The sequence below is a fragment of the Crocuta crocuta genome, unplaced genomic scaffold (assembly GCF_008692635.1).
Source record: "Crocuta crocuta isolate KB4526 unplaced genomic scaffold, BGI_CrCroc_1.0 scaffold6, whole genome shotgun sequence".
Classification (NCBI taxonomy): Eukaryota; Metazoa; Chordata; class Mammalia; order Carnivora; family Hyaenidae; genus Crocuta; species Crocuta crocuta.
In genome coordinates this window covers 11,067,804-11,080,413 of record NW_027531917.1, presented here as the reverse complement: position 1 = coordinate 11,080,413, position 12,610 = coordinate 11,067,804, and the positions used below count along the sequence as shown (strand labels likewise).

At 38.6% G+C, this 12,610-nt stretch overlaps 1 protein-coding gene across 6 annotated transcripts in view; it reads right to left on the bottom strand.

Moving 5' to 3' along the window:
* Window positions 1-12,610, bottom strand: part of VGLL3 (vestigial like family member 3) — a 149,830-nt gene that overhangs the window by 19,742 nt on the left and 117,478 nt on the right. For all 6 annotated transcript variants that reach the window (XR_013337743.1, XM_077774873.1, XM_077774874.1 and 3 more), the window contains exon 3: window positions 4,884-5,408. Coding sequence is in view for 5 of the 6 variants with exons in the window: in XM_077774873.1 (XP_077630999.1) it covers window positions 4,884-5,408 (525 nt within the window). In the remaining variant the exon portion in view is untranslated. The remainder of the gene's footprint in view (window positions 1-4,883; window positions 5,409-12,610) is intronic.

Here is a 12,610-nt window from a genome sequence, read left to right as displayed (position 1 = left end):
GACACCAAGGGAGTTCGGTAATTTGTACAAATTCCTATAGTTAATTAAGTGATAGAGCTGGACTTATAAAACCAGGAAGTCTAGCTTCAAAGCTCAGGCCACACGCTAATTACCAGGACCAATGACCATTAAAAGTTGTGATATATACTTCCAGATAATTTTTCTTGAGGGAGTGGAGGCACACACATGCATATGTGAGGGTGCAGATGGGTAAAAACTACACAAATGGAACTATACTAGAGGTCAGCAAACTATAGCTGACAGTCTCACTGTCTGTTTATNTATAATATATAGTATATAGTATATATATAATATTATATATATATAATATGAATGGAAAATGGGATTTACATTTTTACATTTTGGAGAAAGAAGGGAATAAAAAAAGAAGGGTGGCATTTCATGACACATAAAATTCAAATTTCAGTGTTCATCAGTGAAGTTTTTTGGGGACGGTCATCTTCATTTATCTAAGTAAGACTGTGGCTGCTTCTACACTGTCAAGGCAGAGTTGAGTAGTAGCAATAGAGATAGTGTGACCTTGTAAAGCATTGAATATTTCTATCAGGCCCTTTACGGAAAGACTTTGCAGACTCTTGTATTATACCATACATGATACTTCAAAACTTTCTTGGTCACTAAACATATCATTTTCAACCTTTCAGATTTCCTTAATTTATTTAAATAGCTATAAAATAAATATGCACCTAAAATTATCAAACATTTATTGATGAAAATGTTATATGCTTCACCAAATTGCTCTCAAAATAGTTGGATTAATTTATTTCCCCCCCTAACAGAATGTGAAAATGACCTCCATTTTGGTGGCCTGGGTACCTGAATTTCAAGAAGTTTCATACCTGTCTCACCTGAATACAAGATCTTCCCTCAACTTCTCAGAAACCACCCAGCATTGATGCTTAGTTCTGAGCTAAGCCACTCTTTTGGGCTACCTGGTCCAGTCAATTTTGTATAGATTTATATAGAGGGCCCCAATTTGCATTCTTTTCAGTTGTCCTATCTTTTTAGCTTGGAGCTATCACATGGAAACTTTTGTTCTTTTTAAGTAGTTAGAAAAGTGGAAGTGTAGCCACTTCCTTTACGTGTCCTCCTGCACTGGCTACTTTTGTGGGCCATCAGGTCCCTCCCATTCCATGCTGAGACTTGGGAACTGCCTTCAGTAGAACAAAGCCACCTTGCCTAATGTCATGTCTCCTTTTCAGAGACAAACACATCCAATAACTGGTCAATGCAGATATATTGAAGCCCATTCATTTGAACTTAAGGGAATACAATTAAAAAGTATCACCCCAACTCCAGAGATCTTTACACAATCCACTAAGTCCCACTGAATTTAATCACAGTGAGACTTCTCTTGCCCAACTCTCTCATCACACAGATGTCTTCCTGAGAACACCACTGCACAAATTGTCTCCAATCAAATCTGCATCTAAGAGTCTGTTTCTCAGAGAAACTGACCTAAAACACTCCTCTCTAACTCTTCCCAAAGGAAGACAGATGTGATATTTGATATGACTCCTGAGTTTAGGAGAAGAAAGTGAGTACATAAAGTTCAGCCCCTCCCACTGTCTCATTTTCTGGGCCAAAATCCATGCAGACTGCTGCGTGCCCTTCCCGCTACTGTCCTTTGCAGGGCAAGCACCCTGCTTCATGCCTCAAACTATGCTTCTCAAGGCAATTTTGAGCAGCCACCAGTCTCTTCTTAGAGTAACGAGGCTTCAAACTATGTGACAAGGAAGAGGTGGGTCTAAGGGAATCTTCTCTGAAGTCTATTTTTCCTAGGATTCTATCTCCCAGGATCTAAATGTTGATGAGGATACTAGAAGTCCAATTGTAGAAGTAAACCTAATCGAGGATCTCCAATTTGTCAATGATTACGTAAATGATGTGGTCTTTATCTGCTTTATTCCTTTGTCTTTGTTTTCAAAACTATGGGACAGATATAAATTATGAGTATTATCCTAAACCACAATGAAAAGAATAACACTATATACTCCCAATAGGTAAATCTTCATTCCTCATTAGTAACTATTAACAGTCTTAATTAATCATCTAATTTATCTATATTTACAGAGAGATGCTACCCTGGCAACTCCTTAGACTTGGGGAAGGTCTTAGTTCAAATCTAGGTTGGGGATTTTAGACTTAAAAAGCAGTTTTCAAATAGGAAAACTCAGTCTTGTTTCCTTATTGTTAATGGATCTAGAAACTACCAGTCAGATTTGGTTTAAGAATTAAAAGTAATAATATAAACAAAGTGCCTCTGGCAAGACCTTATGAACTAGGTATCCAATAAATGTTTATTCACATTATCTTACTGAATATTAATTCAGTAAGTATTAAGAACTATTACATTATTATACCTAAATGGGTGCACTGTAGGTTTTTCAGATAAAAACCAAAAATCCTCTCTCCTTCACTTCCAAAAGGTAGGATGGCTTTTGATCCCAAGGAGAGTGTTTCAAGTCAAAATTCTGAACAATTAGTAGGTGAATAAAGCTCATACCAAAAATAAGGAGTGCAAAAGTAGGTAACGGATGACAGAGAATTAGAAACAGAGAACAACAGGCAATCGTGTCCCCTTTCCCCTTTATGTTATGGAATGCACAGAAAGGATGCATATAGACTGAATGTTTGTGACCCTCCTGAAGTTCACATGTTAAATCCTAACCCCAAAGTGATGGTATGGGGAGGCAAGATATTTTTAGGGAAGTGATTATGTCATGAAGGCAGAGCCTTCTGTAATGGGATTAGTGCCCTTATAAATGAGATCCCAGAGAATTCCCTTGTCTCTTCTACCGTGTGAGGACACATTGAGAAGACAGTGTCTATGAACCAGGATATAGGCCCACCAGACAATGAATGTGTTGGCTCCTTGATCTCAGACTTACCAGCATCCAGAACTGTGAGAAGTAAATGTATGCTGTTTGAGCCACCCAGTATGTGGCATTATGTTACAGCAGCCCAGACTTACTAGGATTCTATGCCTGCGAAGAGCATTGTTTGCTTTGGTCACACAGTACCCCAGAAATGAGATAGGGAAGAATCTCCACAGACTGGCTGTCCATGATGGCAGTTACCAGACTGGGACTTAATCAGATCTAGCCCCAGGCATCAAATAACTTAAGAGCTGCCTTCGTTCTGTTAGTATGTGGCAAAGAAAGAATGAGATGATTAGCCCGACCATATTCTCTTCTCCTAGAGAGACAGAATCAAGTCCCCTGATACTTTTTTAGAAAAGCAGCTTGAGGGGCACCTGGGTGGCTCAGTTGGTTGAGCATCTGACTCTTGATTTTAGTTTAGATCATGATTCCAGGGTTGTGGGATCAGATTGAGCTCTGCATGGGACTTCATGCTCAGTGCAGGGCCTGCTTAAAATTTTCTCCCTCTCTCTTTCTCTCTCCCTCTGTTCCTCCCTCCTTCCCTCTTTCAGGGCACCTGGGTGGCTCAGTAGGTTAAGTGTCTGACTTCGGCTCAGGTCATGATCTCAACAGTCACGAGTTCAAGCTGCACATGGGGCTCTGTGCTGACAGCTCAGAGCCTGGAGCCTGATTCAGATTTTGTGTTTCCCTCTCTCTCTGCCCCTTCCCTGCTAGTGGTGTCTCTCTCTCTCAAAAGTAAATAAATATTAAAAATTTTTTAAAAAATATTCTCTCTCTCCCTCTGCCCCCTTTCTCACTTGCACATGCTCTCTTTTTCTCTAAAATAAAAAAAAAGAAAACCCAGGGACTTAATAAGAAGCTAAACTGTGTGCTTAAGCAATAACCAACACTCAAAACTCACCAGAGAACCAGTTAACCAAGATAAGAATGTTCACTTATGTAAGGCTTAATGCAACTTGATGGTAGGCATATATTACTCTGGGAAGTTCTCTGCTGTGAACCCGCATTCTGATGAAAGATCTTGCACACTAAGAATAGTAAAACTAGAAAAACTAAGAAAAGAGTGAGTTTCTTTAAACGTCTGGACAGTCCAGGAAAAGAACCTGGGACTGGAGGTAGAGGCGGATGGCTTTGGGATGTAAGTAAACTCCATGGATGCAATCAATGACTTGCTTTGTATTTTTTGCCTCTAATACTTGTGAGTTCTGTGAACTCAGAACTATTAATACTATTAATATGAGTCATCTAGTCTAAAAACCAAGACAAACTTCACACACCTCCTTAAGAACTAGTGAATTCCAGAGAGGAGCTGAATGCTCCTTACCAATTTTACTGAAATCTGTTGAATATAAACTTTATAGTAGTCTTCTTAAGTCCTTTGTTATTTAAAACAGGGAGAGAGAAAGAAAGGGAGAAGGAAGAGAAGAAGATAAAGGAAGGAAGGGTAGGGGTGGGTTGGAAAGACAAGGGAAATGTATTCCTTTAAAATATGTTCCCTAACTCTTTTCAAAAGACTATGATTGTATTCCATGTGTTATATTCCAGAAAGCAGTTTGTTTTACAAATCAATAAGACCTGACAAAAAGGACAGACACAGACGGAAAAGTTACCAAAGCACACTCTTTCTGAATTCTATTAGGCATTCTACACGGTATGGAGCACAGAGACAGAGGAGATTTAAAGAATGTGCTCACTTCTTTGTAAACATAAGGCACGAGAGATTCCAGTTCAAAGGAACAGATCACTAGTTTAAGAAATAGGAGAAAGTTCTGAGACCTCTCTCAGTCCAGTCCTACCAGTTCCTCAGGAATGGAGAAATTTCTGCAAAGTAGTTAGCTCCATAAACACGTTGGCAAAGCTTAGTGTTACACAGGAGAGAAAAATATTGCAAAGTATTTAAAAAACCATCCTCCGTATTTTTCTGCTTTTTCCCTTACATTCCCTTCTATTTTGTAGAAAGGAGGAAAGTCTCCAGCTCACCTGTTTCAAACCCCACACTTGGCACTAAGTCCACGGTTCCATGAAAGGCTCCGGCCCACGCTGAGGTAGCAGTGGTGACTGTAGTCGGATCTGTCTTTGTGATGTCACACTGGGGAGCAGGAATCCTGGCCGTGCGCACTGATGGCATCAGCAGGGGCCCATAGGATGGATCCAGGGCAGAGCCAGCAGAAGGATGGTGGTGGTGGTGATGGTGGCGGTGATGCATGTGGGCATGGGGGTGGTGCCGCATGTACATGTCATGCATGTGGCTGTAGGATGGGCTCACCTGAGATGCCAAAGGATAGTGCCAGGGCTCGGATGCAGGTGGGGGAGGGGCTGGGCCAGTCTGATGCAGGCCGTGTCCTGGCCAGGGGCTAGGGTCAGCTGCGGTAAAGGTGCCAGGGGGTGCAGTGACCTGGAATTCAGGATGAACACCCCCCAAGCAGGGTGCAGGTGGGGGCTGGTAAGAGCTTGTCCAAAAGGAAGTCGGGAAACTATTCCGCTGGCTTGAGAGAGCTGAGCTGTCTGAGAAGACAGAAAAATTATTTACATAAGATTCAGTTCTAGGATAGACTTGCCTCTACTTGTCCAATATTTTACAAGCAGGCTAATTAGTATGCACTCTTCTCCCCACACAGAGGTAAATTGATACCAGGTAAGCCTCTGAACTCCCATACCAAGTCAATGCACACGGTTCAAGGTGCTGAATGAGTGCCTCACACCCCTTGTTTGCTTAGCTTATGCAGTCATGGTCTAGGCTGAGGTTTGCAAGCATGAGACTTAAAAGCTTCATTTCCTATGGGGCAGCTTGCTACCACCAGGTCTGAACACAGGTCACAGGTACATGCATCGCAGGTAAAGAAAGTTTATGCCATATATGTGATTCAGGAGGTTGGAAATGATGTTTACCAAACTTCTTATACATGCAAATACAATTTTCATTTGAACTGAACATTTTAATGCTGAAAGTAATAAATGGAAGATCACACTTTATTATGCTCACCAACACTCATTTTCTTTCAAGATAATAGCTGTTAATATTTAATGACAGTGACCAAATGCCCAATCCTAGTCCAGGGGCTTTTCATGGATAATCTTACTGGAGCCTCACTCCAACCCTATGAGGTAGTTATTGTTATTGTCCCCATTTTAGAGATATGGAAATTGAGACAGGGAAGAAGACCAAGACTTCACATCTAGCAAGTAGGAAATTGGGCTTTGAAGATAGGTAGCCTGCCTCAGTGGCTGGCACTCTTCATAACTATGCCACAAGAGGGTATGATTGCAACACCAATATCTAGAATCTGGTCATCATTCTGTGGAGATTATAAGTAGAGGAGATTCAAGCATGGATAATAGATTTGAGGAGGTGTTTGGGGGGAGAGGGAATATAAATAAAAGCACTTAGAGATAAAGAGGGGAAACCCTCCCCAACTGTTGCCTTCAGTTAAATTTCTCCACTCAATCATCCTAACTTATTTATAGATGACCTACTATATACCAAGCATAGAGAGATCAGGGATGACCAGAGAGATATCACTCTTAATCACAGTCTAGCAGGGAACACATAAATAAATAAACACGTGCAGTGTGACCTGGTAGGGACTCTCATAAAGGAAGGCACAGAGAGAGGGCACAGAAGCAGCCTAAGAAAAGATCAGTTGGAAAGGTGGGGAGGGCTAGCTTTGTGAAGAGGTAGGGAAGGGTGGTTTAGGCAAAAACATACATGATAAAAGGGCCAAAAATTAGACACTCATACACACACACACACACACACACACAGTAACATGAGGAAAGAATTCTGTGGGTAGAAGGTGGCAAAAAAATTAGACTAAAAAGTCAGACTGGGTCCAAGAAAGACCCAGATGGGTATGACCTTGCGAGCCATGTAACGAATGTGGATGCTATCATGAGAAGGTGCCAGTAAGCTTTGAAGGGTTTTAATCTAGGGAATGATATAGTCAGATCTGTGACTGGAAAGATCCATCCCTCCAGCCATAGTCTGCTCTGTACTGTGTGGTGTAAAAGAGCAGGCACCAGACTGGGAGTCTAGAGAGCTCAGCCAGAGAGCTAGCACCTAGGAATTACTTTATCTGATTTTATGACCTCACAGGGATCTGTTGATCTCTCTGTGGCTCAGTTTCTTCCATATGAGGTATGTGAATGAAAATTCCAAATATCTTCTCGCCCTATACTTCTATCATTCTGTGAAGTGGCCTATGATGTCTATCTATAGATGAAGATAAGGTTGCCTAGCACATTAGTCATGCATGTGGAACACTATTTTCATACAGGGTTCTACACAAAAGAGCCTAGCTAGATCTTTTCATTAAATGAAGAATATCCTAAGAGTACTCTGAAATAAAAGTATTCACAAGTCTGACATCCATGTTCTCACTTCATAAATGTCCAGGACATAGTTTTCTTACCTCAGAAGAAAGATTATGTAACTTGAACCAACCACAGTATGCGTGATTTGACTAACATACTTAGGATATCAACATGATGTTCACATGTTTCCTTTAAGTCCCCTAAAGGCTGTGCCACTAGCACTGCAAACGTGGGCTCTCTCCCCCTCAGCCCTACAGCAGGTCTACCATCATTCACGCTGTCCATTCTATGGACAGACAGCTATTCGTTGTCTCACATTCAAGTCTGTCTCCGCAGAATCTCCAAGGATCTCAAAACCCTTGGGGAAATAAAACAATCATATTCTCCTAAAGGGAGAGGATGGAAGCACGTATTGTTCTTCAAGTCTTCAAACAGTCCAGACAAACTTAATTGAATGGCTTTGTTTTGCCACGATCACATCTATCAGAAAATAGCACTTAAAGTCAAACTTCCTGGCATGAGGGCAAATATATTTTATTTCAGAGCTGTCTTCCTTTGACATATGAAGAGTGGGTGCTAATGACCAACAAAGAAAGTTGTGAAAGCTGTGAGAAGAAAATTCAATTTGCCTTAAATGATGGCCATTTGTAGAATATTCTGTCAACACCCACAGTGCTAGCTGTCAATGTTTAAAATTAAAACCCACACAAAAAGTTTATAGAGCCTCCTTATATTATACAGCACAGCTCTGCCAGCTCCAGGATGGCACTTTTCTGCCACTTTGCTGTCACAGACTCAATCTTTGGCACCAAACCCTTCATTCTGGTCATAACTTTCATCTTCTGGTGGGGCCACAAACCCATCGTGAAAATTGTGAAACCCAACCCAGAAGTGTGTGACAGAGATAGCAAGTTCCCCTAATGAAAATCCCCCATTAAAATATCAAAACTATGCCATTTTCCTGGATGCTTTTCTTTTATTTCCTTTCATTTATATATATTTGTACCCAATTTCATTTTATAGATGTTTAAGCATTTTGGATATGCACATACAATGTGGATGATGAACAAATTCCTTACCCAAAATACTACCCTATTTATGAATTATTGTATTATAATTAGTGAGCACATATCAATGAAAGTGGAAATCTATTTTTAAAAGTGTGCTCCAAATGTGCTGAACAAAGCTTTAAAATGCCTCAGGGAAAAATAAAATTAGAAGCAACTTATTATTTTCCCAGTCCTGTTATGTCTCCTGAGATTAATATAAAGTTTGCAGAGATCTATGCAGCCTTTTTCAAAAACAGTGTTGCATTTTACAAGTAAATGAAACAATACTGAAGAGAAAATATGTTTATGGAGAAGTCTACACTTCAAAACCACTATTTGGTATCTTGTTAAGAAATAATCTTAATACAAAGAAACAGATGATATGCTTTGTTTCATGCCTGGGAATCAATATGCTTTTTTCATATGTATGTAAATTTTTTTCATTACATGACTTTTTGCCTATGAGTACTTAATCACAGACACACTTGTTTGATGAAAAAGCATTATGAAAAAACTGTGCACAAACTATTCCCATGCCATATTACTTTTCAGGTTAGTAGAGGCAATTTAGAAGCATCAGATGTTAACACTCCATGGTGACCTTGGGCTTAATGGTACTAATATTTGGATGATGTTAATTCTGACATCCTGGCACATACAAAAAAAATCTGAATACACTTTGGTCCAATCTACATTTGGAATTTAAAAATATTATGTGTGCGCGTGCACACATACACACACCTTATTTTTAAATGATAAAAATGACAAAATTGATATGCTGTCTAATACAACCCATCCAAGGCTACCCAGTAATCTCACTGTGTGAATTATACAGAAATATAGCTTAAAGACAAGAAGATTAACATGGAACATCAAGTTGTTCTTTCAATTTCATGATAGCCGGGATATCTTTTGTTTTAACTCTAAATATTTCTGGAAAAAAAATCTAAGGGCAAACAACTTAAGCCAGAGAAAATTCAACATTCAATTTCAAAATTTAACATTTTATTACTTAGTTTTGAAAAATAAAAACAATATTAAAAGGAAAATGGGACAATAAAATGTTGTAAAACCTCTATCTTATCTTAAAAATCTCCAGAAAACACATTCTTAGAATAGTGATTCAAGACATCAATGTTAAAAGATAACATTTACCTTTTTATTAACTTCAGTGAAAAAAAATGCAACTCAATTCTTAACCCAAAGGGTCCTTGCTGTGATTTAATTCCCATCCTTTTATTCTGTTTTCCATGAAAACAAAGTGTTGGGTCAGAGGTGAAAGGCTACGTGTTCCAATATTTTCTGTCACTCAGGAATTAGGCATTACCATTATGTCCAAAGATGGTCCTCTAGTTACTCTGTTCTAGTGTTGTTCAAAATGGGCATTGTAACTCTACAATGAGAGTTTCAAGGAGGCAGGATGAAGTAAGTCAGACCACACTTTCATTCCAAGTGTTTGTCCTAAACTTGCCATCAGCGATAACCTCTAGTGCCTTCTGGAGGTGGAGCCCAGCTGTCTTCCCCAGTCTCACCAGCTTAAGAGACCTACCGTCTTTCCATTGCTCCTCTTTTGTTATTTTAGGCTAGTGCTCATTTTGAGAGGTCTTTCCTATGGGAATGAGTTGCTCTAAGTAGATGCTATGTAAATCAATCAGCACCAAATATTTACTTTGCAACAACAGAACAACAAAATATCAAATTCTCACCATTCAGCATGGTTTTTAAGTTAATGATATATTTTGCTAAGCCTCAACTACTATTTGGCTTTCCTACACACACACACACACACACACACACACACACACTTTCTGTAGTAACACTTTGGGCACTGAGACCGATGCATAGACATATTTGAAGCCAATGTTTCTATTTAGATGGGGATAAGAGGGCCATTAGATTCATTAGGTTTTCTCAACTGAGAAGCCCTATTGAATCCCAGTAAAATGTATACTGGGATATGTTGTGTCAAACAGAGTACAAATATTTCCTATCAATTGTTTGCCTAAAAACTGCAAAACACCTAAAGAAGACCTCCCTAACTCCATCAAGACACACACTCAAAGTATGACCATTATTCCATTATTAGCTGACATTCTATCCTTGTCCAAAGATTTACTGTGGAAATATATTCTGCAACCAAACATAACTCAGTTTTAAATTCCTTTGTAGCACTATACCACTTGTGTAGCATTGTAAAAACTTCATGCCATAAATTAGACTCTTTAATTTAATACAGCTGGCTAGCAGCTCCTGCATAAAGTATCATTGCAATGGCCATCAACATTGTCAATAGTGCTGAGTAGCTACTTTGTCCAAGACATTGTGTTTTTGCCAGAAATTCAAACAATGTTTCTGGATAAAAACCCAAGGCTGGTTTTCTATATGCCAAGTGAGTGGACACTTACTTAAGGAAGAGAGATAAGACATCATTGTTTAGCACCTTGCATAAAGCCATGTGCCACAAATCATTCATATGCATTATCAGAGAATCCTTACAATAACCCAAGGAAATGCATATCAATCAAAACATATTATAATTTAAATTGAGCTGAGAACAATTTTAAGTAATTAATCCAAGATCATGTTGCCATCAGACATTGTAAGGCCCACACTGGAAACCCAAAACAAACAGAATCCAGTGACTGCATTATCCAAAACTGTGTTACTTTGGCAATTAACACAAAATTACCAGTAATTCTTTTCACTGCACATGGGAATCTCAATTTAATATACCTCTCTTAAAGATATTATTTTCTAAATCTTTAATTATATTTTTGGGGGATCTCCTTTAAATCACATCCAAGTTATGTACCTTTATTAAAAATTGATTAATTCACAAGTAGAAACAACTATGGAAAAGTTCTAACACAAATGGAAAGTAAAAAATACACTTGAGATCACAGAACCTTACAGAGACAAGATTTTAACAATCCTTTCATTCAGTCTCCTTATTTTATACATAAGGAGATTATAACCAAAGATTTCTTAATGCTAATAAATTCTACATCGACAACTTCTTTTATTTTCTAATCTGTGATAAATGATATGAACTTGATTCTTCTAACTCAGTCATAATCATTCAATTCATATTTATTCTTTATTTTCCAGATAGAAATGCATTACCTTAAGGGGAAATGAGGTGAGAAAACTCGATATGATGTATGTAGTCTTAGTGGAAGAGGGAGAGTTGGAACTTGAAGTGTCTGCTGCATTTGCCTGCACTACCCTGACGCACAAAGCTCACAGACAACACCCTAAAAATTCTAGTCTCTGCCTATCACTCTGCTTCTCATTCCACTCATGGCAGCACTGCTGCTTCTCACTGGACACTCTAAGCTCAGTCCTTCCACAGGGCCTTTGTACTGGCTGTTCCCACTGCCTCAAATAACTTCCCCCTAGATATTCATATGATGAACAACACTCTTATTTCCTTCAGGTCTGTACTCACATGTAACAGCTTCAGAAAGAGCATCCATTATCGCCCTAAATAAAACCACACCTAGCACTTCATTATATACTTAGTACCTTTCTCTTCCACTAAAATAAGCTCCATGAACATAGAGGTTTAGGCTCTCCTGTTCACTGATATATTCCCATGACCTAGAACATACTAGGACCTTTAACATTTGCTGTGTATGTCAAGGAATGAAACAGGAGGCAGGTTTGAGACCAAATATAAAATAATCCCAAGAAAATTGTAATAATAGTTGCTAAAACATTACCATTGTCTATCCTTTCTATATAGAAATTTGATATCAGCCCAGAGATTTCTATTCAGTCACACAGATAATGGGGAAAACACTGGACTATAGAGTTTTTGCATATATACAACACCTCACTTAAAACTATCCTGGTTAGAATACTTACTATAGACAATCACTCACGTCTAACTATAGTTTGGGGTTCCTGTTTCTATATTCCAGATTAAATGATTACTAGGCTGTGTATACCACTATGTTTGAAAAGAAAAAAAAAAAGTAGGCATCGTATTTAATACTTTCCAGTGACAGATTATCCTGACAAGATTTATTATTGATATAAAAACTATTTATTAAAACCAGCCAATTTACTGAAGTTTTCCTGTTTTTACCTTCCACACATATTACAAGTATTTACCGCATGGTACCAAACAGAATATTGGTTGATTCCACAAAGATCTTAGGCCTTATAGAAGGACTAAGTTCTCAGTTTTGTGGGAAATCTGTAACATTTACTAATCAAATAAAGCAATTATGTTTTCCAAATCATTTCTATCAAGGTCTCCATTATTTGGAGGTGCATTCTACCTTCCTCTCTACAGTCACTACCATCTTAGTGTTGTTCATATAAACTAAGTAGAAGAAAGGA